General features: G+C 37.3%; 3 protein-coding genes across 7 annotated transcripts in view; 1 reads left to right on the top strand and 2 right to left on the bottom strand.

The window, feature by feature from the left end:
• The window catches only part of LOC133529216 (squamous cell carcinoma antigen recognized by T-cells 3-like), a 41,527-nt gene extending 40,400 nt beyond the window's left edge, over positions 1 to 1,127 (bottom strand). Inside the window, exon 1 of the mRNA XM_061866895.1 lies at positions 851 to 1,127. Within this exon, the coding sequence (XP_061722879.1) occupies positions 851 to 955 (105 nt within the window). The 5' untranslated portion in view covers positions 956 to 1,127. The remainder of the gene's footprint in view (positions 1 to 850) is intronic.
• Positions 1,128 to 1,611: 484 nt separating this feature from the next.
• LOC133529210 (septin-1) lies at positions 1,612 to 16,457 on the bottom strand. 3 transcript variants are annotated; one of them, XM_061866883.1, is made up of 11 exons: positions 16,224 to 16,457; positions 14,250 to 14,442; positions 12,270 to 12,400; positions 10,801 to 10,928; positions 9,825 to 9,942; positions 9,155 to 9,241; positions 8,457 to 8,617; positions 7,551 to 7,652; positions 5,238 to 5,334; positions 4,524 to 4,628; positions 1,612 to 4,017 (listed from the first exon to the last, which is right to left on the bottom strand). In XM_061866883.1, the coding sequence occupies exons 1-10, from the start codon at positions 16,245 to 16,247 to the stop codon at positions 4,542 to 4,544; spliced, it is 1,128 nt and encodes a 375-aa protein (XP_061722867.1). In that variant the 5' UTR covers positions 16,248 to 16,457; the 3' UTR covers positions 1,612 to 4,017; positions 4,524 to 4,541. The 3 variants fall into 3 exon arrangements, with proteins under 3 accessions (XP_061722867.1, XP_061722868.1, XP_061722869.1); XM_061866884.1 differs by lacking the exon at positions 16,224 to 16,457 and adding an exon at positions 15,600 to 16,173; XM_061866885.1 differs by lacking the exon at positions 16,224 to 16,457 and adding an exon at positions 14,640 to 15,350.
• Positions 16,458 to 20,315: 3,858 nt separating this feature from the next.
• On the top strand, positions 20,316 to 26,913 carry LOC133529211 (glutathione S-transferase 1-like). 3 transcript variants are annotated; one of them, XM_061866888.1, is made up of 9 exons: positions 20,316 to 20,416; positions 21,848 to 21,986; positions 22,944 to 23,002; positions 23,396 to 23,543; positions 23,964 to 24,160; positions 24,479 to 24,576; positions 24,941 to 25,030; positions 25,400 to 25,474; positions 26,593 to 26,913. In XM_061866888.1, exons 2-9 carry the CDS (start codon positions 21,897 to 21,899, stop codon positions 26,667 to 26,669), a joined length of 834 nt encoding a protein of 277 aa, XP_061722872.1. In that variant the 5' UTR covers positions 20,316 to 20,416; positions 21,848 to 21,896; the 3' UTR covers positions 26,670 to 26,913. The 3 variants fall into 3 exon arrangements, with proteins under 3 accessions (XP_061722872.1, XP_061722870.1, XP_061722871.1); XM_061866886.1 differs by lacking the exon at positions 20,316 to 20,416 and adding an exon at positions 20,448 to 20,794; XM_061866887.1 differs by lacking the exon at positions 20,316 to 20,416 and adding an exon at positions 20,448 to 20,794 and having other exon boundaries at positions 26,531 to 26,913.
• The last annotated feature ends 161 nt before the right edge of the window (positions 26,914 to 27,074 follow it).

Here is a 27,074-nt window from a genome sequence, read left to right as displayed (position 1 = left end):
TAAAGTGTTTAAGCGCTTCACGCATCTCAATTTGACAACCAGTCTGGCCTAGTAAGGTAGTGACCCTGCCAAAGAAGCCAATAGTCCCGGGTTCGAATCCCAATAAGGGCATTTATTCATGTGATGAACACAAATATTTGTTCCTGAGTCATGGGTGTTTTCTATGTGTGCGCGAGGCAATTTCCTCACACACAAACCGGCCAGTGTAGATGTGCCTTGGCCGGTTTGTGTGTGAGGAAATTGCCTCAAGCGTATACTCGCTCTGTGTGGACCCGGCTAATCACATGATCTTTGTGGGAGGCAAGGTAACTTTTCTTCTGACATGACATTGCAATGGTATTTCATTTATACCAAGTTACTGCATGCAGCTATGTTGCAATCTGCTAGCTTAATAATATCTGTGTTTTTTAGTTTTTACTTTTCTTGGTCCTGGCATTTCTTAACTATTACCAACAAAAAAAATGTTTCAGAGACTTGTAATTGGTAATGAATCTCAGAAAGCATGATAACAATTGTTATTTAAATTCATTGGTATAGCATAAAATTCATTACAAACATTCATGGTGGAAAGCTAAGCTATACAGTTATTAGAATACTATTCATGGTTATTTATATTTCCAATACGCATTTCTTACTTATCAGAAATTTCTTTGTTAGCTTTTAAGCTGCCCGTCTGTCCTAACATTCTAACCAACTACGATCATAATTTTACGCCAGTGAAGGTTAACATTTCCAACAATTTATCAAGTACCTACAATGTTGATATACCACGCTAGGTTAACTGGTATTCTGATTTCAACTATCCCATTGTTTTACTTGTCGAGAAAGAATGAAAATTGGGAATACTTACGTCGGACTCATCCGAGTCTTGGTCTGCGTCGTCCTCTTCCACCACGACCTCTATCTCATTCTCCTCCTCCGACTCGTTCCGTACTTCGTCCTCTACAATAGCCATTGCTATTTACGGCAAAACTAATCAACGAATAACCGTAAGCAGTTTATTTATTTTTGCACAGTAAAATTTACACACAAGCGCTTTATGGCATGGCGGATCTGTCAAATCAAAATTTTGAGTACAACACGAAAATGTTGCCAGTTGAATAAAAAAAACGTTAACAGACGGTCTAATTTTTCAGCCGATTGCGCATTATGGGAATCACGTTTTGATTGGAATTATGGATATAATTTTGAATGTTGAAATTCATGCTAATTAGAATTCAAGCTAAGTTAGCAGCGATTTTGATATTCCAGACTATGCAGGTGTTATTATATGAAATTATCATGTTTAAATAATACTTGCACAGTCTGGGCTAACAAAACCGCAGCCAACTTCTCCATCATGTCAGCTCGATGGTACCCTAATATTGCATTGTCACCCGACTGACGTATGCAAAATTACAGCTCACCTGAAAAGTGGGTAAAATTAAGCTTCCAAGATTTGACCCAAACAAACATACATAAAGATAAGATAAAGATTTTTTATTTGCGTGAATTCTAGAATACAGTGGTGTTGTTTTGTAGTGATAGCGTATGTAGTATTCAGTCGCACAAAACCAACACAAAACGACAGACTAACAGGGCATGTCAATGATGTCAAATAAAAGCTTGTAAAAAGGTATACTTCATGTATTTTATTAGAAAAAATATAATGGTTACATACAGAAATCAGATTTTAATCACTAAATGACAGGACAGCCTGGACATTAAATTTCTACTGCTTTGCTTCCTGTCTCACTCAATTTTGTGCTATTTTATCTTTAAATATATAAATATGACTTTTTTTGTAGTCATTTTAACCTTTGGCACCGATAATCGTTTAGGAATTATTCAGATAAATCTAGCCAATTTCTAAATTTTTACTTAGCTAAGAAGGATTCTCTAATGAAGTTGAAATTGAAAATGTAATAGAAAATAAATGCACCTATATGGAATTAAATTTCAAATGCAATACATTTGAACTTATCTTAAGTACTAGATAGATAGATCTATAATGTTCTACTAAAATATATTCGTATTCGTTTATTAGGCCTGTGAGGAATTATGATATTAGTTATAATTAATCATTAATTTTAACTGATAGTAATATTAATTTATAAATAGAAATTTTCACATTAGCATGTAACTAGAGCCAGGTCAAGCTAAGTTGGAATCGATTTTGATAGCGTGTGCAAGTGTTAAATAAACGTCATAATTTCATACAATTTTGACGTTTAAAATTCATTCATACTTTATGAAGGTGCAAATTTATATAATAAATTACCGAAAGACATAAAAGACGCCAAGTCCTTTGTTACATTTAAAAGATTGCTGAAACATCATATCACTAATAAATAGCTCCCATATTCATTTTAATATTAATATAAAAACATATATATATAATATATAACTAATATTTATAATTGCTTCTTAAACTTAATAAATAAATATTATAGGGACATTCTTACACAAATTGACTAAGTCCCATATTACGCAAAAATACCAAAAATTTAATAAAATAAATATTACCATTTATCGGAACATTAAAACCAAACTAGAGAAAGCGCTGTGTCACCTCCACGCTCTTTATATCCGTGTAAATACGTAGTAGCCTTATCTTATCTTTGTTACTATGAGGCAGCCGGTCCGGGCCGTAGCAACTACGCTCGCATTCTATTGCAAATTGTTTTGATTTGTTATTTCACTTACCCACCAAAAATGTTTTTATTTTATTTTATTGTGTTTAGTTTAACTTTTAGATTTTTAGTTTAAGTCATACATGTACCTACGTTTTTTGATATAAGTGTGCGCTCACCGCTAAAGTGTATTTTGCATGAAAAAAAAAAGAAAAATTATCATGTAAGTGAATATTTTAGTATTCTTATGAGAAATATGTACCTAAAATAACACTTGCACTGTCTGTTGTCAAAATCGCTGCCAACTTATCTTGGTCTGTCTCTATAATTATTTTATTCGTTTCACATATGCTTTCTCAGCCTTACATTTGACACTAGTTGTCATAAATTCATTCCGCTAAATAGTAAAAAAATATAAAAAAATGTTAGTAGAATAATATAATTGCTAACCTAAATCGATTACAATTCGAGTATACGTAAAATGGAATACATAAAATCAGTCATTAAAAAAAATACTATAAAATTTGAGAATCGTAATAGAATCGAATACATGAAAATATAGTAGAGAATATGGCACAGGATGGTAATGTGCTAGCCCAGCATGTACATATAAATACAAAGCTTCAAATTTAACAAATTTAGATCTCAGCACAGATACAGCTCATTCCGTATTAAACTGTAAACAAAATAATGACATTTCATTCGGAAGATTTTACGTAATCTGGAACAGCCTGTATCACAATAGGAATATTGCGTCTTATAATCTAGGATTAGAGAGATTGTTAAATATAAATGAGTCAGTCCCAGATAAAAGGTACCGCTTTGTCGGTTGTCAAGTCAATAAGGTAATATCGTCGTTTTTTTAACCAACACGTTATTTATTAAAGTTAAAGTTAAGCACATAGCCATGTAGTTAGAAAAATGCTTTATTGACGTTGGTACCTTTTGCCCGATAATGACAAATATCCACTAACTATTATTCTTCGTCGTTTTAAATGCGTCAGAGCACGCCTAGTCAATCAGATCAGTAATAATAACTAGTAATAATTTATCAAATAATTCTGCAGTGGTAACATTACAATATTCAACATATAATTTTAGAGATTAGAGAGCCAAAAGGTACTGACAATTCGTAGCAACGACCATTCCTAATGTCAAATTTATGACCGCCAAAAATGACAACTGACGCCCGCGGTTACAGACCAAAACCAACCTTCGGGCAACAAGGTTCACGACACACCGCACACGATATGTGATTGACGTGACATTAATGAGATTGACGGTACCTTTCGACTAAACTGCATATATGGGATTAGAGGGAGTTGACGCAATACGGGATCGCGCGTAAGATGGAGTCGACCACGTTACAAGCGCCCGGAAGGCGAACGGTGGACTTCGCCACCAACTGAAAAAAGGGATATTTTATTTACATATTTTTCTACTCGTGTAGGTTTAACATATTATGTTATTTAAATACAGTCACGAACGGTAACAAAACATACGTATACACTTGCCAGCGAGTAGTGTAAAAAAACCTTACCTGGCATTTATAAACAGAAATGACAGCTTAAAACTAATTTTCTCAACTGAACAAATTTCTCGATAGCAAACAGCCTTTGACCATCTCTAAATTAAAACTTGATTGATTTGGTCTATTATAATAAACAACACGCTTTGCAAATTTCCTTCCTTTACACATTCGTCTTCCTATAGAGGTTTTGATTATTTATCTCAAGAGTCCTGCGGTGGCAGCATGGTTCCATTTTTATCGCTTGTCACAATGCCCGTCACTATTGCACTTACATACTTGTTAGAACGTGACAGGCATGGAGACAGGCGATAAAAATGCGACCGCGCTAGTCGACCTGAAGGTTGAGACCCTCGTGGCTAGCCTATAAGGAGGTATCTTACCAGGGCGTTAGTCTGGCACTATGCGGTGGTGGTGCTTCCGGCCTGCAGCTGCATCTGCCGCTGCATCTGCTCCAGCATCTCCTGCATGCGCCGCAGCTCTGCCTCCTGCACAAATACAGGTTTATCTTGTTATTCACGGATACCATTCTGCATAAATAACATCACGTCATTGACGTTGACAATGGTAAAATCTAAAAGTTGAACACAGATGGTGAGCATAGACAAACTTTCCTTAAAGAAAAAAAAAACAAGCCGGAAATTAGTCAGCAATTTGGAGTTCTCCGATGTTTAAATAAGGCCCGACCAGAAATATATGACCATTGTCAAGAGCGCACTGTCATTCTCATGTGGGTGATAGTTAAGTTTAGCATGAAAAATTTACTTTCATTGAAATTCCGCAATAAATAAATATGAATAAATACTATAGGGACATTTTTACACAAATTGACTAACCGTAAGCCAAGAATGCTTGTGTTGTGGGCACTTAGACAACGACATATATAATATACAAATACTTAAATACGTAGAAAACATCCATGACTCAGGAACCAATATCTGTGCTCAACACACAAAAAAATGCCCTTACCGGGATTCGAATCCAGAACCATCGGCTTCATAGGCAGGGTCACTACCCACTGGGCCAGACCGGTCGTCACCAATGTGGCGCGTGATCATATATTACTGGTCAGGCTTTACACACAGTCACGAACGTACCTTTTCACGGAGCGCGCGTTCCCGCTCGGCGGGGTCCTCAGTGGAGCCGTTGCTCAGTCCGTTGGAGTCCGACTCGCTCAACCCACTCTCCGTTGACCTGCATGTAAGGTCAGCCTTAGGACGTTTCCGCAAAAATATTAGAACTATTCAAATTAGGCCACCATTGGAACTATAGCCTAAGCCCTCTCGTGCATGAGAGGCCTGTGCCCAGCAGTGGGCAGGCCCGGATTTAGAGACCTAGGGTCCCTAGGCACTTGCTGTGACTCTTGGAATGCTCCTTGGAACTTGGAATTGAATCAAGGGGGCCCCCTAATTTTATCGGGGCCCCCTTCTCCATCTCAAAACATTGCCAGGTTTCCCGGGCCCGGCCCTGGTAGGGACGTATATAGGCCGAATTATGATTATTATCAAATTGTTAACAACAAATAACCGCCTTCACAAAACAGTTTAAAATGCTTCAGTTTTCCTCAGCAGTTCCACTTCACCAAACGTAAACTTGCAACCTTTTGACCGCCACAGTCGACAATAGCCGACAACGGCGTTTTACAGTTTATAATTAACCTTCATACATCACAATAAGGACTACTTTTGCGAAATATAAGTAATTACAACGTAAAATATAGTCGTGACGGTAAAAATTCAATATCAAATAGGTAAATCATTTGAGCAAAATGGTATGTAATAGATCAGTGGCGAGCAGTCGTGTTCGAGACCAAGACACACTTTGGAAAGCTGCGCCAGAGGAGTCAGTAAGTAAAAATATTATGCCCAATGTCGATAAAGAGTTGTATAGTTTGTTTTTTTTTTTTAGGTATCAGAATTCAAAGTCAAAATATTCTTTATTCAAATAGGCCTAGCAACAAGCAATTTTAAATAGTCAAATTTTACAAATATCATCTTAATCTAAATATCAGAGCAGTTTATTGATGCAGTTATTATTGTTCTAAAAAAAACATTGAACTATTATAGATATGGTAAACTTAATAATAAGAATTTCACAAAAGGATCGTCAAACAATTGTAGGAATTATATTTACATAGTTTAAAGACATATTCGGACACCTTAATATAGTTGAGAATAAAAATGGACATTTATGCCCGAGTTAACTCTGCTTTTCACCTCGAAAGCGAGGAAAATTTTCAAAAATTTCCAATACTTAAGGTAATTTTACCGTATTTGTTCAAGATTAAAGAAAATCATACTCGGGCCGGTCGGGCCGGTCGGGGCGCGCCGGCAGCGCTGGCAGTTTGTATGGCAGATTTTGAATTTTATTTTTAAGTTAATTAAGCTAGACTTTCATGGCTAGCGGCCGATGCGTCAGTCGCGCGCGGCTGACGCTCGCGACAGTCGTATCTGCCGCGCGTCAGTAATAATCAGTATGAAACTAATGGAGCCACTTTCGAGGGTAGCGGATCGAGTCGCGCGCGGCTCGCGTCAGTAGCGACAGTCGCGAGCCGCGCGCGGTCGTGTTCGGTTGGTCTGTGTGTGACGCGTGACGCGCGGACAAAAATGGCGAACATTGCATCATTTTCTTTGCAAGAAGAAGAAATTCTTATCAATTTGGTAGCGCAGCACACTTTTTTATACGGCCTTTCTTCAAAGGATTATAACTTCTCTTCGGGACAGTTTTTTTTTTGTTGATGTTTTTGGTTTGATTTCGTCATCTATTAAAGACAAAACAAAATTAAATTGCATTTTATTTAATCCACAAAACTTCCTGAATTTCTCTTCATCAGATTTAAAGTCTCTCTATCAAAATACGATAAAATCCTTCATCATTTCTGTTCCTGAAAATTGGATCAATTTGACTTCTTTGCTTGAAATAATGTAACAATAGCAAATCGTCATCCTCTTCTTCTTCCAGCATCGCTAGCAAAATATCTTTTTTAGAAGCTATTAAAGATCTCACAAAACTGCACTGGACGGACATACACCAATGCCAGTGGCCGCGCGCGACTGACGCATCGGCCGCGACCCATGAAAGTCTGGAGCTCTGCATCGGCCGCGCCCGTCAGCCGCGCGCGACTGTCGCGAGGGTCGGCCACACGCGGCTGTCGCATCGGCCGCTAGCCACGAAAGTCTAGCTTAAGGGTCGTAATATGCAATTTTATGTCGCTTACACGCGACTTAAATGTCAATTTTAGGACCATGAGAAGTGAATATTATCCCCCTTATTCATAAACGTGTACTAAAGTTACGATGCCGCTAATAGTCGTTTCCGACGTATTGGTATGATGGAAAGGGACAATCGATTATTAGCGGCATCGTAACTTTAGTACACGTTTATGAATAAGGGGGTATATGTATACGTACGTGTGTCGCTTAGGCACTTGCCCGTTGCGCGCGAGCCGCTCCGAGCGGTAGTTCTCGTAATGTACCTCCTGTGTAACCTCCTGCAGGTCTTGCATGTGCGTGCTGCAATAACATATATTAAATAGCCATTTAAATATATTAAATATAAATATATATAGCGCTCGTGGCCTAGCGGTAAGAACGTGCGACATGCAATCCGGAGGTCGCGGGTTCAAACCCTCGTACCAATGAGTTTTTCGGAACTTATGTACGAAATATCATTTGATATTTACCAGTCGCTTTTCGGTGAAGGAAAACATCGTGAGGAAACCGGACTAATCCCAATAAGGCCTAGTTTACCCTCTGGGTTGGAAGATCAGATGGCATTCGCTTTCATAAAAAAAACTAGTGCCTACGCCAAATCTTGGGATTAGTTGTCAAGCGGACCCCAGGCTCCCATGAGCCATGTCTTAAAAACGAAGAAGAGTACATTGAGTTATTATTTAATTATTATTTTTTACTCTTAATAAAAACATATTTGTACAAGCAAACCCTAGTGACAAGTTATTTTTGGAAAATTCTGACTATTAAAATATTGAACAACTGAGCTGTGCCACTGATCAATTTTGAAAGTCGGTTAAATGAAAACAAAAGACGACGAGGGTAGAGAAGTAATGGGGGTGAACTATTCCAATGCATGTTTTATATCCAGCAAATATAGAGAGTTGCTACTTAGCAAACCCTTGAGTGATTACTAGTTTATAGAACTAGCATCGATAGTTGAGTTTATCGATACAGGAACTCCCTACTTGTCAAACAATTTTGCCCCACGGATTCCTATGTCTCAATATAAGCCAAATAGAAATTTGCTGTTCATATCTCAGCTAAGTTTTCTTGAATAATTGAGTGAAGTGTTTAGTGACTGACATGAGCATGGTGCGCAGCTTGATGAAGTCGCAGTGGTCGGGGTTCTCGACCTCCACGACGCCCCACGGGTACAGGCGGCCGCGCACGCGCCGCCCGCGCACCTCCAGCTGCTGCCCCGCGCCGCACACGGCGAACGGGACCGCCTCTTTCAGTTGCCGGACCTGGTTTAAAGTCGAAGGTGTGAAGAGTTACATCGCGATGTTACAATGTTCAAAGTAAAAAAATAAAAACTATGGCACAGAATAAAGAATAGTACCGTACAGAAATGACACTCCTACAAAACCGAAGTTTGACAGTGATTCAGGGACGAGTCATGCTGTCCCATTCTAATTACATTATTCCTATAGGCTATTTAGGGTTGTCAAAATTCAAGTCATTATCTGTGGTGCACGCAAAGGGACGTCAAGTTATGCTAACTAAGAAGTGCTCGTAGAAATGTTGAGCCGAACGGAGCCGAGAATGCCCGAAGGGATCAGTATGGCGATATGGCTGGCTATAGTTTGAAATTTGGAACAGCGACGCGCAAACCTTATCGGAGCAAGTATAAGTACCGAATCACAGCGAGAAATGTATTTTCTAGAATGGCACCGATTGTAATACATATAAGAGATGTACCTTTTTGGTTTTTTTATGGTTAAAATGTTTTGTGTGGTTAAAAAAATATATTTAACCATATACTTATTATACAGAATTCCCACCTGTTCTTTATAATCCTCATCTTCATCACTGTCGCAGTCCGGAAGAGGGTATATCTTGATGCCTTCACGCTCGATCTCTTCCATTACCTGACAAAAGTTCATAAACCTATTACTATTCATTCATGTTTTGGACTCCACAGTCGGCAATAGCCGACAATAGTTATAGTTTAAGACCGTTTTCCAATATTTTGGAAAAATCGCTTATTATATTTATATGATTTTGTGCGGTCAAATGATTTGATCAGATTTAAGACAGTGTTCATTACTAATTATTATTTTTTATAATGTAGATGAATGACAATGAGCCAGAGAACAACTTAAGCTTCCATCATGAATCATGAAATTACGGTTTCCAAAGTAGGCAAACGTTACTTTTTGAACCCACCATGTTAGACTTGGGGAAGGGGAAGAAAGAGGATGAATTGGCTCATCAAAAATTTGACAAACATCAAGGACGCGGCCACGCTAACAAGACTGGCCAAGAATAAAAAAGACTTTGCAAAAGTGGCCACAGACACCCGCTGGGGCATGGCAGCACATGGAGAAGAAAGAAGATGTTATACATCTATGCCAATTAACGCGATCACCATACGCCCGCAGTACATTAGATGGTCCCTGATTTTGATATATTAGGTAGGTACGTAAAGTAAAAGATAGGTTCAAATGGTACCCTGGACTTGAGCCGCTGGACTTCCTTCTTGGTGAGGCAGTCGGCCTTCGCGATCACCGGCACAATGTTCACTTTGTTGTGCAGTTGCTTCATGAACTCGATGTCCAGAGGCTTCAATCTGGAGACAGAATAAGAGTATAGGTATACATTATATAGATACACGAAATATGAGACAAATAAATTAAAAATAACTAAATTTCAACACTACAGATATCATACAAAAAGTCCAAACAATCTAGCATATTATGCCGCGACAGGCGCGACTCCATAAGGTATCATATCACGCTTGATGGGTGAAGATATAGCTAGACGTGCAGGATAAGAAATAATGTGACCTGCCTGGAATTTGTTATAATAAAATTAGAGCCTACAGATTTTATTACTTTTTAGAAGTACCTCAGATATCTTCTTCAACTTGTTTTACAAATGAAAGTTTATTTCTACTCAAAGGAATTGGAACAAGGCGGTCACTTTTATGTAAAAAGTCTATAACATATTCATGCCACGAATATTCGGCAACTATTCATTATTCGGCCACTTTGCCGAATATTCTTTATCCGGCCGATTGTCGGCTACTATTCCGCTGAATACCGAATATCTTTTGCACCTAATGAAAAAAATAAACAGTAAAAATAACCGAAAACCACTATATTAAATATTTAATACGAATTCTTGGAACACCCGTTTTTTGAGCATTTGTTGATTACAAATAATTTTACATTTATCATGGATCTTATTTGATTGACTCTAACCACATTCACTGATTCTGAACAACAAAAATAGGATCTTAGCAAGCGTTGTGCTTTATTGGCGAACAGTTTTCATAATGAATGTGACTTAAAATGTTTGCATGTTATGCCGAATATACGGTCGCCCAATATTCAGCCGAGAGAGAGGCTAAGACCTTCTCAAGCTTCAAGGAAAGTCTAATGATCTAGGAAAACATGCTTTTGGGAAAATTTAAGTGAATACAAACCCATGTCCAAACGGCGAGATGAAATAGAAGCAGCAGTGTATGCGATTATCGACGATATTGCGTCGGTTAAGCCCACTCTCGTCGCGCAGGAACCTCTCGAATTGCTCGTCGATGTATTGGATGATGGACTGTGTACAAACAAAGATGATCGTGTGTGCTGTTTGTAAATATGACCGCTATGTGCGAATGCTACACTACATTACAATCTCGCATAATGCAACAATCTTCTTTATCTGGGGGTTGTTTCGACGCCAGGACACGTGACTTGATTATGGCTTTTGCAATTTTACATTTAAGTAGGAACATGATGGCAATGTCGCGACTTATCGCGAATTATTTGATGAATAAGTCGAAAAGGCCCCTCAAGAGTTCGCAGCAAGCTCGGTTCTCCATACAAACGTAGTTACGCTCTCATTTTAAACTGTATTTCGTGAACGTGAATGTAGCGAAACACTTAAACATAATGTATGCAGCCCTAATGCACTTTACGTTTGTAAGTTCAATTGGTTAATTAAACTAGCAATGTCACGGTCGCTTCACATACGGGTTTAGGAGTAAGAGCTCCTTGATGAACGACCTATCGTTAGCTTTGTTAATACACTTATATTAACTTCACTTGTGACTAACCAAAATCATGCAAATGAATTTAAAGCAACTTCTAATAGCCGTATATTGAAACTTTGCAATGATGACAATACCATAATTTGATACCAACAAACAACCTGACTTGACGAAGGAGCTAGAACATAGAAGTATTTGGTGGCCATTAGTAGACCCCACGACAATAACTCAAATGATTTTGATGAGTCCATTTCTTTAGTTAAGTACAGCCGAAAATAAAGAGGTGAGTTTTTAAAAATTAAGTTTTTGCCATGAAGGCGGATGGGCAGATTTGTATGGACACTGGTCCGTGAACCAATAAGAATAAACGACATACTATAGGAAAGGTTTTGTATATACTCCATGTTTTCGTATTATATCGGTTTTTTTGAAACTTGCTAAATCTCTGTTTAAAAATTTGTTTTGTAAAAAATAAACAAAACGAATAAAAAACTAAAATATCGTAACACAAAATCATCGACAATAATAAAACCTTCATAATCTGCGACACAGAAACTTAGTATAGATAAAAATGTATATAGCCATGTTTCAACTCGTACTACTTTTTGCGGCGATAACTTTCGCTTTCGTAAAATCAAGTGCCTACCCAAGCTCCAATGAGCTGTGGCAAAATGCCGGAACAACGCGAGGAAGCTGTGACCAAGGAGTTGCATCAAGGAGTGCGTTGAAAGTTACCATATAGAAGGTAAGACTAAACGGTAAGCACCACATTACCCAATAGCTGAGTATGTGGTGGCAATATAAGGCATTTTGTCTTTACCCAAAACAAAGATTTGTACACTTTGCAACCATCAAGTATGTGGGTAGGTAATATTGTTGTACCAAGTTTAGCAGTAAAAGATACTTACCCTAAAGCAGTCAGTATTGTCAATAGCATCTCCATATCCAGGAGTGTCCACCACAGTGAGTCGCAACTTCACTCCTCGTTCCTCAATCTCCACCGTTGAGGCATCGAGCTTCACTGTTTGATTGGTTTTCTCTGAAATAACATTGCTTATGATAAACTTTACTTTTAGTCATCATTAAGAATTCTACAGAATCAAGACTGACAATGATGAAATATCGTCACACTGTCACTGCAATCTGTGGAACGCACATTTTTATAATGCCTGAAATTAAGTATGACAATTTGTTAACATAACGCTCGAGCACTGTGCTTCTTAACCCATTCATGGCCAAGACCCGTCGAGCGTACACAATACGCCAGGCCACCATACAAACAGTTTTTAGCTAAAACGTATGACTCAGCTTATGGGTCTCTGGCCTGGCGCGCACGGTAAATAAATCGCCGCTTATGAAGCCAGCCAGTTGAACAACATTATGCAACATTTTTACTAACCAACTTTTTTCTGTGCCTATCAAAAAAAGATTTAGGAATGAACATTTTTATTTTTTACATGTGTTTGTTGTTGTTTTATGGGTCAAATCTCGGAAGTTCAATTTGACCCATTTCCCTTGCCTTACTCCTCACACAAAACAAAATATTTTTAAAAAACTTGTAAATATTTGTCACACACTATTATGAAATACAATATTAGTTAGTGGTGACTGTATCAACTGTCTTGTTATTATTGAAAATAAAAAAAAATTAATGAATATTCACATCATTGTTAGTAGATAATTGCCTAAGATATAATACAACATTCATCAAATATTATGACATAAAATAACAGTGGACGAAAATCCTTGTTGCCTTACCCTTCACACAAAACAAAATATTATTATACTATGGGTTGGTAAATGTTGCAAGCCATCATCCAAACAGTAATCGGTTGTAAAATGGTACAATATCAAACAGCTTCAACACGAAATAAGCTTTAAAACCAGCCAATAAAGTTTATTTTGACTTGCTACGGAAACATTTCTAGTTTTTACAAGTAGCGCCAGGCCACGGTGACCCATACCCTGAGCCATGTCAATAACTTAACAATAATTTCTGTTTGCTTGCAACGCGTATGCGTATTCAGTATATTTCACTCATAGTAAACCAAAATTGAATATTCTAAGCTCTATTTTCATTAAAAAAACGCATTTATAATTTATTATCGTAATATACCTGATAGAAATGGTTGTTATCTTAGATTGGATACGTACTTTATTATGTCAAATTACGTTTCGTTTATGTTTAAATCAGAATTTATTCATGACTCACATGTGAGTCACTGGCCCTGCGGAACTGTTTGAGCATGACCCATATGCTGAGTCGCTGGCTCTGAATGGGTTAAAGCAGCTTACAGCGTCAGTATATAAATTCCATAAATAAAAATGAGATTAGTTATTGTTATTAAAAATGCCAATTTTATGTCACTCTAAATCTAAAGGCACTTAGTCACTTAATGTTGCATGAATTTATCTCTATGAATCACAATGTATACTTATGACTACTGGTGATACTATCATACTAATGTGTGTCTTATCCAAATGCATAGTTCTATTTTAAATTATGGTAAATAATAGGGTAAAGTGCCCATTATCATTCATTAATTATTAGCCTCCAGTCGCCCACTGCTGAGCATAGAGCTCTCTTCGTGTACGCCACTTATCCCAGTCCTGGGCTAGTCGCATCCAGAAGTGTCCTGCAATTTTTCGAATGTCATCCAACCAATGAAGTGCCCATAGGCAACTCTTTCTACATTGGCTACTACACAAACAAACTATGAATAAGGTCATTATAAGAGGAAGTAGGTACATCTTATCAGGAAAATACAATGCCCTCTAATTTTACAGATTGCATGTTAGTTTGCCTTATTTATAAATTAAGCCCAATTTTGTAAATTCAACTATGAACCTGTTTCTAAAAAAAATTCAAATTAATTACAAAATCTCACCTATAGCATCAGGAATAACTCTTTCCGGATACAAATCAGTCAGAAATAAGGAATTAACCAGCGTAGACTTGCCCAGTCCACTCTCTCCGACCACCATGAGTGTGAACTCAAAGCCCTTCTTCACGGACTTGCGGTGCACTTGGTTAGGCAAGTTTGCAAAGCCGACATAGCCTGGTGTTTCTAGATTGGAAAACTGTGAATATAAAAGAATTTTATGGTATATGTATTTGTTCAACCTCCACTGTGGCAATTAGTTTAATTCGTAATCAAGCATGCTTTGCATGGGGTCTTTCAACGCCATACCACATTGAACATGTTAAAATGTAATGGCCCAGCAAAAGGTGTGTTTTAAGTTAACTGTAGTTTTATAAAGTCTCACATAATACTAACCAAATACAGTGTAAACTCTATATAGCGACACTCAAGGGACCGGATGTTATCTGACACTATAGAGAGAAATTAATATTAAAGTAAAGCAACTATAGAAAGGAGACCTAAAATAACCTGGAGGAAATTCTGGTCACTGCAAGAAATCCTTAAAGGCAAATACAGCTTAAACCTAAAAAAGATAGTGGCAGATACATGCCTTCGACCGAGCCTGCTCTAGGGGTACCAAACATGGACTTTTACAGATAAAACAAATAGAAAGATAAGCACCACCCAAAGAGCCATGGAAAGAAGCGTGCTCAACATAAAAAATATGCAAAAAATAAAGAGTATGTCTATAAGAGAAAAAACAAAGTTACAAGACGCACTAACTCAATCCCTCAAATTAAAATGGCGATGGGCAGGACATATCGCACTGTATAAAGACAATAGATGGACAATATTGGCAACGAAATGGAGAGGCCCTATTGGCAAAAGGAAATGGGGAAAGCCATATAAACGATGGCTAGATGATATAAAAGAAACTGCAGGGAAAGACTGGCTAAACAAAGCGGAAGAGAGGCAATGGAGAGAGTTGGAGGAGGCCTACACTTGAAGAGGGTTCCAAATTAAATAATGTACATAAAATCAACACTAACTATAAGAAACTCACTAACCAATATGCAAAAAACACCTAATGTAAAATGAGAAATTTGGAAATAAAGGCTTTTTCATAAAGCAACTATAGCCAACGTTGTAGGGAGTCAATTGTTATATCGAATGACATTATATGGAGGTTTATGATATGCAATGAATGATTCTATGATTCAATGATAAGGTTAAAAAAATCACAAGATGAGATGAATAAACAATATTAATTGCAGTTAAATCATTTATTACAAATTACTTTTTGCCAAGTATAGGTAATTTAGGTATCTTTATTAAGGCAAGAGTGAAGAGCATGCTACTGACCTTATAACTTACATTCATTGCCCTAAGAAAGCCACAGATGTGTGCCACAACTGCCACATGTCTTAAATTACAAATTTAACAACAAACTCTAACAAAAAATCTAATATCATACATTTTTTCTCTTAGTATAAGGCACAACCCAATACACTAATGATGATTAATGCCTAATGGCATTTATAATGACGAGAAAACACAACATAATGTGATTTTTAATATCAGTGTTATGAAGAATCATGAAATGTTTTTAAAAGCCATAATACAATATTATGTCTTTCTTCATTGAGAGCATTGAACTTTGTATCCATTAGCAAATTATGAGTAGAAACTGCCTAGTTACACGTTAATCAGAATTTAAAAGTCAACATTATCGAGAAAAGGAAAGTACATTCATACGATAAATATTCCAAACAGTCTACACGCATAAACACTGACACACATCCGCACATAACTGTAACGAAACTAATTTCGCTGCGGTATGTATATACGGTAAGTAACATTGGTTTACTTTTATCCCGATGACTCATGGTCCATGCATTCCTTAAATAGAAGGTCATAAGGACTTTCTTACTATCTCCGAGCCTACAAAACTACAACTAACGGAGTGATAAGTAAAGGAAAATGAAGAACAAAACTTACGTTCTTCGCGGTGTCGCTCGACATTGTAGATTTCTGAATAACTTACGAATATAAGAGAGTATATCTACCTGCGGTAGATTTATACTAATAATTTAATCCTGCACCGGATAGAATTCTAATTCCGAAGCAAAGATATATAAAACTAAAATGCAACCAACGTCGATTCTATTAAAAGACCCGACACAACACAACACAGTGACAACACCTAAGCACTCACTGTACTAACCAATAACCAAGTGATTATATGCTCTTTGGTACTAACCAGGCTGACGCAACTAGGAACAAAATAAGTTTTGTATGGAACTTGTTTCGCAAATCTTTGCCAACGAAGAAAAATAAAACGTCAGAGCTATTTATTCTGTCAAGTTTACATCAAGTCAACTGTCAGCCTAATTGTTTTGTTTGTTATGAAGGCTTCAATGTTTTGTTCGGGTATTTCGTGCAATTTCTTTATTATTTAGTGAAAATATCGAACATAGTGAACCGTGATCAGAGTAAAGAACGAGTTTGTTACAATGCCACCGAGAAAACGGTTTACTAAGTGTGAAATATGTGGCAAGCGAGCCACTCGAGAAAATCACGAGAAAAGGGATTTTATGACGAAATTTCCCTTGAATAAAGACCAGTACGTATTGCTTTAGATACTTTTGACCTTATTTTGGTGCAGCAGGCTTTAAACACATCGAAAATTAGATATTTTATATTATTTTTAGTTGTGAACTAGGGATGTACTAAAACTATCGATAATTGTATGTTTATTTGTATATCAGTGTAAGTAATAAAATAAAATATGTGAAATTTCCTGAGAACTTGCATGCAATATGACACAAAATTAATTCGTCGAAGATTTTCAGTGGAAAATTATCTATCATCTATCCATTAATGGTCATTATTTAACATATATGATTTGATTTATAGATGCATATTAGCGCTAAATAATCAGTTGATTATCTCATTAGCAAACACTCGGAATATAAACTGTACATAACCAAGGCTGTATGTTTTCAGATGCAGGCAGTGGGTTAAATTTGTTGGGAACGAAGACCTGATACATCTTCCCATACAAAAGTTACATTTATTGAAACATGTATCTGCAGATCATTTTAAAAATAGTGCTTTTAATAAAAAAAAATTAAGAAAAAAAATAGTGAAGGATTTTATAATTACAATCTGAGTGTATCGAGGTATTCTAAAATAGAATCCTAGCGTAGTGAGGGATTCAAGTGTCTAACGCCTATGGGTGGTATTCCACCTATGCAATTTCTTTGTCCAATGTGTATTGCGTCTCACATTTTGATTAATGACAGAGTGAGACGCAATGACATTGGACCAAGAAATTGGATAGGTGGAATACCACCCTAAGGTGGAAATATTTTTGCTACCACGTGATAAATTTACATACTGCTTTTCACATCACCTGTGAGGAAATTATTATGGTACAAATAAATAAATAAATTTAATTAATGGTAAATAAATTAAATAATTTAACCTAAGAAGTATGCAAAAAGAGGAAAAAAGTGATCCCTCCTAGTAGGGAAAAAAAGTGCTACTTTGATCCTTCCTAGTGGTGAATAACAACAAGGTGTTCTAAAAAAAAATCGAGTCCACATTAAGCTCGACCACGTATTAGTCCACTCATAGAACTATCCACTATATAACATACAACTTAAATGTGGACTCGATCCTAACTTGATTTCGAGTACAAAATTTGTAGACATGAGTCTATATTTCAACCCTCCCCATTTTATCGATATCGATAAGAAACGCAAGCGTGTAGCGTACTACACTATTTAAATTGCTTATGTTGGTACTATGGTTCTTTGACAGTTCTTTGTCGTACATTTTGGTAATGATTTGCGAAACAAAGGGATTCCACTCGCTAGTATGGAAGTCCCGTCTCTTAAAACGTAGTGATTATATGCTCTTTGGTACTAACGTCTAAATCGTCCAATCCGAACGAATCTATCTCATTGTATGCTCTATTGTTTGTGGTTAAAATTCTACTCGAGGCCCCTCCATTGTCTGTTCTCAGAACAAAATTGAATACTCAAGCCGTAGCCATTTAGGTGGTGGACAGTTGTCTATGCATCTGTGCGTATAAATCTGTATACTTAAGTTTTTAGCATATTTTTAGGGATGTGTATTTATCGATTTTAATCATGTTATATATCGATAATTTCTACACAGCGGAACGGAATAGAGATTAATTGAAGCTTCGATCGATATCTTCAATGAAAATTTACATCAAAAAAATGCTAATGGATAATGATTACTTTATGATATAATAAAATAACTGAATTATTGCGTAAAACATATTTTAGTTGGTTTTGGCCGGTGCATCACGGATTTCCGCAGTTGATTATTATCATATGGATCTAATATTATATATTGTAAAAAACGCCGATAGTTTATCGGTATTACTTTATCGACATGGCCACAACGTCTGGTTCCTCATTATTAATCGTACGTAAAATGTGTGCTGTGTGTGTGAGGCTAAGGTGACAGCTGGCTTAGACGCCATGTTTAGGAATATTATATTATATATATATATATATATATGGTTCGACTATGGTTATATCTATGGTAACCAACCAAATTACGTTGATTGTTTTTGGTATATTGTCAGGAATGTTAAACTTGTTGACCGGCTATAGTTATTATATTTCATTTAATTTAGTAATATAATAAGGAATCCTTTATTTATGCACTTTACATGTGTATGAATTATTGCAACGGATTAAGGTGAAGAAATGTATACATTTATGAACTCGACTGTACTAACAATTTTGATTAGCCATACTATATGATATCTTATACCTTTAGACGAGAAATATATACTTATACTAGTGGCTCTATAGCACGTGCACAATTTAAAACTAAATTATGCCTCAGCCACATTTAGAAAAAAATCCAAAACTGAATCGATAAAAAAAACTATTGCCTATCTGCTCAAGAAATTTCACGAAAATCGGTTGAGAATTGTAGAGGAGAACATCCGAACTTAAGAAAGCATTTTTTCCTAAGATGAAACGGAGAACTTCTCAAACTCTCGGTCAATTATAATAGTTTTCGGGTAGTCCAGCGATCAGCGATCTGGGCGGCTACCGGGAAAATCGAAGTTCGTCAATTGCGGGCATTTTTCTCTGTCACTCTAATTACGTCTTAGTGAGAGTAAAAGAGAAAGATCCCCGCAATTGGCGAATTTCGGTTTTCGCGGTAGGCCCCCTGATCTATAACCACGAAAATCGAAGTTGTCGTTGTGTTGAAGTCAATTGCGGGAATTTTTCTCTGCCACTCTAATTACGTCTTGGTGAGAGTAAAAGAGAAAGATCCCCGCAATTTGCGAATTTCAGTTTTCGCGGTAGGCCCCCAGAACTGGATTACTGCCAATACTAGGGTTGCCAACCGTCCCTCAATACGCGGGACGTCCCGTTTCTGGAACCCTAAAGTATGCGTCCCGCAAAAGGTCCGTGCGGGACGCCGATTGTCCTGTTTTCTGGCTAGACTAGATTATAAGTAATGAAACGGAGGTTGCACCAGCGCGTGACTTTAATTTAAAGTCTTCAGGGATTGAACCGATCTATATTAACCAATTTTCTTTAATGTTTATGTCATAAAATATATATGCTGTGCTGTGCTATAAATGTTTAGAAAGTTACCTTGGTTGAATTTTTCATGCCTTTCAATACGTTGACCGTAAATAGGTATACCTTTCTAGTTAGGCCAGGTGAAGGAGTCCCGCATTGTATATCCATGTCACGCAAATTAATCGCAAATGTACCGCAAAATTGTGCATTTAGGTTGGCAGCCCTAGCCAATACCCACCTGGCTAAACCGGTTGTCAATTTTAGTTCTGAGATACATAGAGAGCGCTAGTAGTATAAACGAACTTTTGAAGAAGACATTTTTTGTATGAAGTTAGCGTTCTTCTCCTAGAATAGTGAGTCTTTGATAGTGAGTATTAACGGTAGTACTATTGTTTACTCTGTGGTATTATATTCTTTGCCTGCGATTCTTTGCAAGTCGTAGGTAGTATAACTATACTTAGTGTATACCCTATAGGGCCGGTACAGACGGACTGCAACTTGTATGGGAACTGCACGTCGACGTTGCAGTTGGAGTGCAGTCGGCATGCAGTTCCCATACAAGTTGTAGCAGAGTTGCAGTCCGTCTGTACCGGCCCATATACTTAGGTACTTTACTCTTTGGTGCAAACTTTGGTGTATACTATTTGGACAAGAATATTTATGACACCATGAAGTTCTAATCTTATAGTTCTTGACAAAGAGCATATCACTACGTGTTCTTGAAAACCAGTTGAAAACAGTCTTTTGACATGAGCCCAGACATAGAAAACAAAAAACAACAAAAACTTATGTCAAAAAAATTGAAACAGACAAATTAGCTGTTTTACAAAATCAAGAAGTAAAAATATGAATAAATAAAAAATATAAATAAGCCGCGACAAACAAAATGTAATATCACTTTCAGTTTGTTGCAAAATGGTTTTCAGTCTTGCTATGTTCCAGTGAAATCAAAATGGGTGGCGGGTCTAGCAGACCCTCATTAAAGTTAGTACCTTTAACACTTCCTTCGCTATACCTACTTAGATAAATAGTTATATGTTATACAAGGGGGCGAAGTTGTTGTTCAACAGCTCGGTCTAAAATTGATACGCGAGCAAGCGAAAGATTCCCAAATGCAACCACGAGCGTAGCGACTGGCTCGAAAAATGAAATCTTGAGATTCTTGAGCGTTGCGAGGGTTTCAATAGGCACGTGGGTTAAACAAAATTGCCTCCGAGTGAAACACAAAAATTTTCACCACACCAACCCGAGGAAAATATTAACTATAAGATATCAAACAAAATCAATTCAAATTAAATCCAAATGAACGTCTTTAAATATTTATTATCCAAAATCATCAATTCTACGAGCCGACATAAGGAAACAACTAAAAATTTTCACCAGTTTTCTTTTTTTTAATACCACGTCGGTCGCAATCCAGCATACGGCCCGCCTGATGGTAAGTAGTCACCGCAGCCTATGAACGCCTGCAACACCAGAGATATTACATGCGCGTTGCCGACCCTTTAACTTTGCCCCACATGTGGATAAAATGCATTTTCTCATTAGTTTTTGAACAATCAAGAGAGCCTGTCAGTTGGTGTGGTGAAAAAAGTCTCCAAACTTTTGATCGAAGGGCCACGGCTAGGCCTTCGGCTCTCCCGCTTCCTTCCTTTCCACGGCCTCCACGGGCCAAGATTAAGGGCTCGCGAGCCGTTCTTTAGAGACTCCTGATGTCCTGATATACCGTTAACTTCCTGCATATTGCCTATTATGCTATAATATGATAGAACATTAACAGCAAAGGCATATGTAAGTGTAACACAGGTAACCCCTTGAGATTGAGATCAGCGGAGGCGATATCGAGTCGGCAGAAAAGTTTCCTATAAGTCCAACGGATGCAATGTCATACAAAATGTATGAAAATAGAGTCTGTGCGGAAAGAGAAGAGTCGTAGAATATAAGGGAACTAATACAGTCTATGACTCTTCTCTTTCAGCACATACTCTAACCTTTCCAAAAGCTGGCACTTGAGGTGTTAAGATATTTATTTTCCAGACACTGTACGTTATGGAAAGCCGACCGAAGTCCTGCGTGCCGTGCCGTCATGATGGCCTTAGATGCCATGAACATCGATGTCCGTGAAGTTGACGTCAATTTGGACAAGGGAGAACATAGGAGTGCAGAGATCACGGCGGTATGAATTAATTTTCCTAGTCCTAGATAATATACAGAGACCGTGAGCCAGGACCAGATTTTCAAAAGCAAGTTCCCTTCAGGCGGTAAAATTGTTCAAGAGAAGACCTGCTGATGCTTTTTATGAACATCGTTGTACGAGTGGGCCGGTGTCACTTACGTTAGGGGAGACCAGGTATTGTTGTCACAGCGGCCATAATAAACCACTAAACGAACATAAAAGTTCATCGTCTCACTCATTACGTAAGAAGGAGAGGCGTCTTGCGATCTTTCGACATCGGTAGATGAACATATTCGTTCGTTTAGTTGTTTATTATGGCTGTTGTGAAAACCAATCCCCGAGACTACTATACCCGTTCTCCTACAGCAGCTGACGTTCGCGAGGCTTCATGCATGAAGCACCGTCCTAACCATCCTACGAGTTAATATTAGTAGTCGGCGAAATTAGAAATTATTTATTGTCAGACCACAGGTAAAAATATAAAAGATGTTAATGGTAATAAGTCCTTCTCCGCAGTTTACCGGGCCATATTAACTGCGAGGAAATATGAACTTACCTACTTACCAATAGGTACTTATCTACTTAGACCGCCAAATACGTCAACTAACGCGCTGCTACAGCTACAGGCCAATATCAACCTTCATGCATCCCGATAAGGTTCACGATGACGATGACGACGATGACGGGCCGCACATGATAGGGGTGGCGATCAAAGGGTTCATATTACCTTAGTACAGATGTAGTGAACAATCCTTTCCCATCGTATTTTCTCGGAAACGTTTCTTATTTGTCCTGATACTTCAGTCAGTTTTGTACTGGAACTGACTGAAATAGCATAACACATTCGTGCGTTTCCGTGAAAATACGATGGGAAAGGATTATTCACTAGTTTCACTACATCTGTACCTACTTATTATTAGTTTGTGCCCTTAACTTACTCTATTTATTATTTCACAGATGAACCCTCGTCAAACTTTGCCAATTTTAAAGGATAAAGATTTGGTACTAAGCGACAGGTAAACATTTCTCAATTTCCACTGAAAACACAATCAGGCTTACTTCTTCCTTCTTCTACTAAGTTACTTAACTTACTCTCAATCCTTAAAATAATGTGGGTATCGACGATTTGATATTTGTTAATTTTGTGTCCAATAAATGGGCTGCTTTCAAGGAAACGAACACTTAGGGACATAAATAAACAGTTAAAAAATAGACCCTATCAGGGGTCGACATTGTGGTAAAAGTAGCTTAAAGCGTTACAAATGATCAAGTTTTTAGTACAATCTAAGTCTAAACTCTAAAGTATCATCTTAGTTTAATTTTTGTAATAGTTATGGTATATTCCACGTCGGATATTGTATCGCCTTAGTGAATGAAACATACCTAATACATTTAATGTACACTTACAGCAACGCCATTGCAACATATATGGCATCACGTTACGGCTCTGCCGCAGCGAACATGTTACTACCCACCGACCCGTCCGGTCGGGCCCTGGTTGAACAGTATATGCACTTCAACAGTAGTGTTCTCTACCCGCAGTATAAAGCCGCTTCAGTAAGTATTTGTATAGTGCCTTACATGGTGACCCAGCCAGTACAACATTACATTACTACCTACTGACACGGCCAGGCTCTAATTGAACAGTACATCTATGCACATTGACAGTAGTATCCTCACCTGCAGTAAAAAGCCGCTTCAGTAAGTATTTGTATAGTGCCTTACATGGCGACCCGGCCAAAGCAACATAACTACCTACTGACTCGGCTGGGCTCTCTTTGAACAGTATATACATACTTTAACCGTAGTTTCCTCTACCCGCAATATAAAGCCGCTACTGTACCTTAGGGCTCGTGCACAAATAATGCGAGGTTTTTTCGGCTACTTTTTGACCAAATACTTGTTTAAAGCCTGCTTCAGTTAAACTACATCGAAAAAATAATCTACATCGAAAAATTCTTGTCTATGTCCTTCCAGAATCCAATCCTCTACCAGAACTGTCGTGTGATCGCCATGCCAACTTTCTGTGAGATCCACTGCGCGTACTATGACATGGAGAACATGCTGAATGATCGGCCATGGTTCAACCGCGGCAACTGGCCGTCAATGGGCGACATCATGCTAGCGGCTACGGTCAGCACTCTGCACATATTGGTGCCGATACAAAAGAAAAAGTAAGTAAAATACTTAATAAGTTAGGAAAAAAATCTCATTCATTCTCTCATCTCATCATTTTATTGCTCAAAGTAGCAGGACATCCGGAAAAGTACCTTGCAGAAAACCGCAGTTACCAAATAACACGGGGTACCTAAAACGATACATATCCATACCTGTCTCGGACTAGAGAGTCGAGTATGGATTACTTTTAAGCTCCTGAGCTTTAGCAGATGATCTAAATGCATTAAAGTTTTTGGACATGTTTTTTTACAGCATCTTCTTATCTACGAGAAAATACCAAGTGCAGCAAACACTAATATCTTTTTAACCATCAGATATCCGAAACTGGCTTCGTGGCTCTTCCGCATGTCTGAGCGCAATTTCTACATCACGGCGAACAAGAACGGCCTCGCTGAATTCGCGAAAAGAATAAGTAAGTCCCTTGGCTATTAATACAACTGGCATGTTAAGTTTTTATCTTTTATTGGCTTTGTGCGAAGTGGGTGTAGGAGCAACATTCGCGCTCAACGTAGCAAAAATGTGAATAATCATGAGATTACATTATACATTGTCAACTGTCAAAAAATATTGTGTTGATAAGTTGTTATATCGCGCATTTAGTTAACAACTAACCTAACAGTTGAAAGTATGAAGGTGGTAAAACACCTAAGCCACATACTTTGCTTAATTTGTCAAATATGTGAACGTACCTATAATGCAGATCACTTCTAACGGCTTTTAGACGTCGTGGAACGGAAGGATTAAATTTTTTATTTCCATTCTATTGTTCATACCAGATATTATGGAGAGTCACCCAATATTGAAAGAAACGCAGGAGATTTATAAAGCAGCACCTCCTGAACAGAAACAAATCAAGCAGCAAGAAGGTAACTATAATATCTAGACGCCAGATGCGGCACTTCAAAGATGTATTCTATATTCAATTAGCAGGCTGACTATCGATTGAACTGTAGTAGGTAGTTTTTGAACTGTCAGTCCGTATTACTCTGTATAAGGTTTAAATACTAGTCATACAGAATTACCGATTAACTTAGGTACAGCTTTTAGGAATAGGAGATTAAATTAATCTTGCCCGAAACAACTCTAGTTCTTGAAATTTCATTTTTGAGAAAACTTTTAAGTAACCACTCTGCGACATCGCTTTTTTAAACTTTCCATATTTTAACTATTTTAAGCTGATTTTAAGGTATTTAAGACAGACAAGTCGATAACATGGTACATTTTGTTAACATTAGATCAAGGAGACAGCAACGATACTGCAGTTATCATGGAATCGCGGAAGCCAGTTGACAAGCCAGTTAAGTACAAAGGTATGTAACTCATATTACATTCAAATTGCTGTTCTTATTTTTTACGTTATTACGGCAAAGCTATGTAACGAATGACAGTATTCATTTGGCTAATATGCGATTAGTGGTGTCTATACCTATCAACTAAGGCCCGTGGTAATTCATCGAATGGGGGCCTGTGTGTTTACGGTCTCTCGGTCAAATGGAGGCCCCTCCCGGCGGATTCGTGATATTTTGCCAACTTTGACCTCCTCTATATCACTCGTATCGAATAATGGTCTATATGACAGGTCATTTCAATATGGAGTAACTGTCACACAAAATGTAGACATTTTCGTGAAGCTTAGCACATTAATTTATTAGAAATGTAACATTGCAGTAATAAAAATATGGTAAAAACATGATCCTTCAATTATTTTTTAAATTAAGCCCTACCAAAACAGACTTGATGGTCATCATTCGACGCGAGAGGGATAGGCTATTGCCAATGAAGTATGTACAGTCATTGGTTCCAATTTTTGTGGGAAAGTTACCAATGCTGCTTTAGACTAAAGTTAAAGGGGCTAATAATTGGACTCCAATAATTATTTTTGGGGGTAGACATTAATATAAATAGTTTACCCAAACTGTACTTTGGTTTTCACCGTTTTCTAAGGAATAATAAGTATTCAATCAAGATGCAACATTACCGAGTGTTTCATAATTATAGAAGTACATTTTGGTGCCGTGACCAGGATATACTTAAAAGAACGTTACGGACGTTACGGTACGTTCAGTTCTACAATTTACTCGAAAAACTTAACTGAATATACTCAATTAATTTCTTACTTTTCACCAAGCAAACAAAGGTGTATATGCATTTAGCATGAGATTATTGGTTGGAAGCAACCTAAGAACCACTAAATATTCCTTTTATCTCCAAAACGATATGAGTGATTTACTTGTGGTTTTCTCTATATTTCGAGATTTTTGATATATTTGTAAGGGTTCTCAGAACAGGTTTTTACTCACTAGAGTGTATTGCCATACTTTCAGTCAGGGGTTCTTATACTTAAAGAGTCATTTCTACTCTTTTAGGTTGCACTATAAAGGTCAAATCTAAGATCTACCAGCCTTGAACAGACTTTTGTTTGCGCTAGGTGAGAGATGTTGTTACCTCGCGGATTTGCAAGACCTTCGTAACCCTAGTCCCAAGCTCAAGCCGAAAACTGAATGAGGGGACTGATCTGCTACCCATACTTACAAATTGAAGATTAGAGCAAATTTACCTGTTACCTGCCATTTTTGAAATTAACCCAATTTTTTTAAAGTTAAGGTTTGTTACAACAGTCATGTTATTTGGTGTCGATGTTAACTAGTTTCGTAAAATGACATTAATTTAATACTGAACTTATGAAAGTTTTTGTGGAATTATTTGTAATGTAACCAACTATTAATGAAATATATAAAGTAATGTATTATGTTCGACTTCTTCTTTAGTATCTTGTAGTTGTAGTAACAACGTACTGTCAGTTTATTGATATATGATAAGTATTACGTATCCCAACAATTAAATAGAATTGAAATAATAGGAATTAAAAGTAAGTTTTCAGAATTACTAGTTATGTCTGTGTGATCTACG

The sequence above is a fragment of the Cydia pomonella genome, chromosome 20 (genome assembly GCF_033807575.1).
Source record: "Cydia pomonella isolate Wapato2018A chromosome 20, ilCydPomo1, whole genome shotgun sequence".
In the NCBI taxonomy this organism is placed as follows: Eukaryota; Metazoa; Arthropoda; class Insecta; order Lepidoptera; family Tortricidae; genus Cydia; species Cydia pomonella.
Note: the sequence above shows the minus strand (reverse complement) of the source record. Positions and strands in the feature narration are given on the sequence as shown.